Source organism: Oryzias melastigma, linkage group LG18, assembly GCF_002922805.2.
Source record: "Oryzias melastigma strain HK-1 linkage group LG18, ASM292280v2, whole genome shotgun sequence".
NCBI classification, from domain to species: domain Eukaryota; kingdom Metazoa; phylum Chordata; class Actinopteri; order Beloniformes; family Adrianichthyidae; genus Oryzias; species Oryzias melastigma.
The window spans coordinates 16281472-16286433 of record NC_050529.1 but is presented as its reverse complement, the minus strand read 5'-3'; the positions used below and the strand labels follow the sequence as shown (position 1 = coordinate 16286433).

The 4962-nt window shown below is 42.3% G+C and overlaps 1 protein-coding gene across 4 annotated transcripts in view; it reads right to left on the bottom strand.

Moving 5' to 3' along the window:
* The window catches only part of cckar (cholecystokinin A receptor), a 22253-nt gene extending 17297 nt beyond the window's left edge, over positions 1-4956 (bottom strand). Inside the window, exons 1-3 of one of the 4 annotated variants that reach the window (XM_024288748.2) lie at positions 1601-4956; positions 1354-1537; positions 613-864 (exon numbers count right to left, since the gene is read on the bottom strand). In XM_024288748.2, coding sequence (XP_024144516.1) covers positions 613-864; positions 1354-1468 — 367 coding nt within the window. In that variant the 5' untranslated portion in view covers positions 1469-1537; positions 1601-4956. Of the gene's footprint in view, positions 1-612; positions 865-1353 lie in introns of all 4 variants that reach the window. The other 3 variants (XM_024288749.2, XM_024288750.2, XM_036216554.1) reach the window with 3 other exon arrangements.
* Between the last annotated feature and the right edge of the window lie 6 nt (positions 4957-4962).

The window sequence follows — 4962 nt, the reverse complement described above, 5'->3', positions numbered from 1 at the left end:
AAGTAGAAGTAGATACATTTAGTTTAAAAAATTGTCAAAAATGTGTCATTGTTGTATCGATTAAACAGCTTTTTGCTGTTATTCTAATCAGCTTTTTAGGTGAATTTAGACTTTCCTGCATCAGGATGTTAAAGTACTCTTTTAACCATCACAGAGGATTAAAAAAAGGAAAAATAGTTTTTCTGAGACCTTTATTGAAAAAAATTACTTAGCACCAAAACTGTTAAACGTTAAAAGTAGCTCTTTGCAGGATGTCTCACAATATTAGTTTTTTTATTTTAAATAGTCAAAATAGCCACAAAAAGAGGTAGAAGTAGATAAATTTGGTCAAAATTGATCATTTCTGTCTTTCAAAACCATCTTTTTGCTCACATGTTGGACATTTAAGTAGTTTCACAAATTCAAACTGTTGAAAGTATTAATTTGTGCTTTTATTCGAATCAGTTTTTAGGTGAATTTCAGTGTTTCACAGACAACATTGAGGTTTCTTGCATTGCAACACTAAAATAATATTTTTTTGCATCAACATTTCTAAAGTCAATTTTTTTTAGTGAATTTTTCCACGGAGCTCCTTCTCCTCATCTTCAATAGTGACACTTGTGTGGCTCATACCCATGAAGTACATGACCAGCTTGCACATGCCGATGCCGAAGATGAAGTTCTGCATGAGGTTGGGGATGAGGGTGAAGGGGATGCACACCAGGGACACCATGAGGTCGCTGACGGCCAGAGAGAGCAGGAACAGGTTGGTGACGGTCCTCATCCTCCGGTTCCTCACCAGCACCGCGATGATGAGGCTGTTGCCCAGCAGGCTGAGGAGGAAGATCAGGCTGTAGAGGAAAATCCGGACGGTCCTGTCGATGTCTGGGAGACACAAACACCAGCTGTCAGGATTCAAGCTGCCAGCTATTTTGACTCACCCTCTTCTCACTCAAATGCTCTCACATCCCTCAAGCAAACTTCTCCAGAATATTCATAAAATTGTGAATCAAGCACTAATGGTTTGTGCTCCTCTTTTTTTTCCTCCTTTGGGCTCCTCTTGATGCTTTCTCCAAATTATTCCAAACTGATGCATTTCTTTCTTGCTTTTTGTGTCCTTGAAGGGCGCACATGCAGCCCTGTTCACTTGGCCGTGCACAACCAGTGTGCGCTGACTCCACAAGCTTTTATGGAAGACCTGAGCCATGCGCGTAATGCGCACTGACGCAGGAAAAATGCCCAAAGCCAGTCGCTCATTAGACACAAGCTTGAGTCGATTTGGCGCATTAAATGCGGACTTTATGTCAAGTCACAATGCAGTTATTTAATGTTTTTTTTAACTCAATTGTAAATGAAATAAAACTTAAACTGTACCTTTATCCTCCATCTTGGTTTCGCACTCTGAAATATTCCTAATCCCCATGTTGCACAAAATCCTGCTCAAATCGGTGGAATTGCTGACAATGTCCTGTATGGTGAACGTCTCCATGGCGTCTCTTTTAGGGGATCAAGTCAAATCTGAGGTGAAAGCAGCAGCAGCAGTCATGCTGCAAAAACACTAAAAAAATACATTAAACAAGTGACAAGATATTTCAAAAGAAAAAAGTGGCGCTCCACAAACCTCCACGCGCTCCGGGAGAGCGCTGCGTGCGCTCCTGACTCCTCCAGCTGCTGACAACATGTGGAAGCCTGCGCTCTGCTCCGCTCAGCCCGCCTTTAGGACTCTCAGCTCCTCCCACTCCTAAAAAAGCCTCACTATTTTGTCAAATTATTACTAAAAGTGACTTCTTTTTTATTATTTTCAAACCCAAACTAAAGCAAAAATGAAGCAGTCATTTGGAAGTTATTTTATGTGTTTTTCTCAAACAGTGAAATTCCCAGGAACTTGTCAACATTATTAATGGATTCCTTCTGAGTCACACTATAATTGTCCTGATGGGTTAAGGAATGGCAGACATCCCATAATACAATTGCTTCTTCGTTTATTGCTTTTATATAAGCAGACGTTTAAAAACCAGGGGCGCTGTTCAGCTTTTTGGGGGCTCGGGCTGGAATCCAAAAAGGGGCCCTTTTAAGATTTTACACCCTCACAAAAAATATTAAATTTAAGATTTTTTTTCCCTCACCAAATTGCAAATTTTCATAACTTTTACTTTTACAAAGGTGAGATTCTAATAAAGAAAATGAAAACAACTAAATGTTGAAACCAGAAAGTGAAGTGATCAAAGATGGCGGCAGAAAATTGTGCTTTAATGAGAAAGGACCTGAACCGATTGTAGCTCCTCTAAAAACGTGACCAATCACTGTCGGGCTCCAAAATGACAGCCCCCATTTCAGGAAGAATTGGTGACGGATTTGGCCTGATTTCACGAGAGTCAGAAGTAAGACATCGTGGGTGAGTTTTTGAGTGTTTCTTTTTTAAGTTGACTCATTAAGCAGTACCGACCCATACCTCTAGGGGGGCCCCATCGCTTGTAGGTCCATTGAGAAGTGGAACAGAACCGCTTAGACGGAGCCACTGTAGCCACTCATTGATTGGCAAAAAGTGATGACGACATTAGAAAGCACCAGTATAGCACTGAAAGCAAGCATTTTGTGTGGGTTTTTGTGGTTTCCTGTGTACTCTTTTAGTGACAAGTCTAAATTGTAAATACCTCCAAACAGCAGCAAGGCTTGGTCTGTGGTGGAACTGCAAACAGTCCTGTCCATCCTTGGGGACGGTGTGACACAGGCTGAGCTAGCGATCTTTGCTAGCGGCCTATGCTAGCGGTCTATGCTAGTAGTCTATGCTAACGGTCTATGCTAGCAGTCTACGCTAGTGGTCTATGTTAGTGGTCTAAGCTAGTGGTCTACACTAGCATTTAATGCTAGCAGTTAATGCTAGTGGTCTATGCTAGCGGCCTATGCTAGCGGTCTATGCTAGTGGTCTACACTAGTGGTCTATGCTAGTGGTCTACACTAGCAGTCTATGTTTGTAGTCTATGCTAGTGGTCTATCCCAGTGGTCTACGCTAGTAGTCTACGCTAGTGGTCTATGTTAGTGGTCTAAGCTAGTGGTCTACACTAGCATTTAATGCTAGCAGTTAATGCTAGTAGTCTATGCTAGCAGCCTGTGCTACCGGTCTAGTCTAGCAGTCTATGCTAGTGGTCTATGCTAGTGGTCTACAATAGTGGTTTATGCTAGCAGTCTTCATTAGCGGTCTATGCTAGTGGTCTACGCTAGCAGTCTATGCTAGTGGTCTAAGCTAGTTCTCTATGCTAGTGGTCTACACTAACAGTCTATGTTAGTAGTCTATGCTAGCGGTCTACGCTAGTAGTCTATGCTAGCAGTCTATGCTAGCAGTCTATGCTAGCAGGCTATGCTAGCATTCTATGCTAGAGGTCTACACTAGTGGTCTATGCTGGTGATCTATGCTAGCGGTCTACAGCACGCATGCACCGTGATAACAAACCGCTTAGTGGTAGCGAAACTTAACTGAGTGGAAATGCTGAATGGAATCCGGCCCTCGAGGCCTGGAGTTAACTTTCCCTGGCTTACATTATCCTTAAAAATACTTCATAATACACCTACCACATGCACAACAACTGTATGTTCCATTTTATGGAGGCCGCACAAGGCTCAAAGGAACTACAACCGCTCAGGTCAACATCCCTCCACTGACCCGGACAACCCAAAAACCTACAGCATCCATACAAAACAATCCCGTACTGCTGGATATGACTAAGACTTGATTTTAAATTGTCTTTATGTGTAAATGTGAGTATGGACTGGTGACCTGTCCAGGGTTTGCCCCACATTTACCCAACAGTATCTGGGATAGAGCCCTTGACTCTTGGAGAAGGAGGGACGTACCTTTCAGGGATCGCCTCTCTACAATGCAATCATGTGAGGTGGATTTAGTTTTACCCCAAACCTCACATTTGAAAACACTGGAGGGGTGCCCCCATGTGGTTGCAAATATCTTCTAGCACCTGGCGGCCTCAGGCAGTCTCCCACCTCAGCCTCAGGGCATGTCCGTGGAGTCACCGGTATACTATGTCGACACACTGAGCTATAAAAAATAATTACAACGGATGCTGAGTGACAGGTGTGGGTGGGGCCTCTCATCTTTGTTTCTCCTGACCTACAACTGACTTTGTAAAGTCTCCACACTGTCACTTTTGCTGAGATTTATTGCGCAAATGTATGACTCCAATTCAGAGGAACTGGGATCACTTTCTTGAAAAACTCGACAAGCTTCAGTGCCTTCAAGGCATTTTCTTTGTTCACCCCAGAAAAACAAACCCCACTCCCCAAAAAACAAACAAAAAAAACACCGTAATGATTTTATTTTCACTTATCTACCAAATCAATGATTGTAATCGCACAATTTAATAGCAAAAAGATAGTGTTTACGTTTGAGATTCCCTGTGGGGAAAGAAGAAACGCCTCGTCATGGAGGGACAAGCCCAGAACTGGTGGTGTGAAGGTGCCGGAGCGCCCATGCATGAGAAGAAACAGATTAACACGGGGAGAGTATTCCAAGATGGACATTTGTGAGCAAAAAGGAGGTGACCTTCTCTCTACATGTGTCAGATTTCTCGCTTAAAGGTCACTCTTCTTCCCGCTGTGTTACGACTCAAAAGCTGGAATGAAATGCCAAGATGCACTTTTGAGATTTTCCAACTCAAACAGGGAATTTGGGCAAAAAGATTGATTATTTAAAGATAAAAAAAGAAAAGAACATCTCTGAACAAAATGGATTGTGTTTTTCTTGTTTCCTTTTGTTTGGTTGTGTCTTTGTAGAGTCAAACATTCTCTGTGTAGAACACAATAGAATACGCTAGAATTCATTCCGTTTAAAAAGAAAAGGAGGCCTGGTTTGATGTCACTCACAGACAATTATCCTTTCAAATAAAACCGGCAGAGACAAGACAAGAAGACGTGTCGAGGCTTGCCTTGTTTACTAAATTTTTCTCAGCATGAAATATGACCAGACAAACC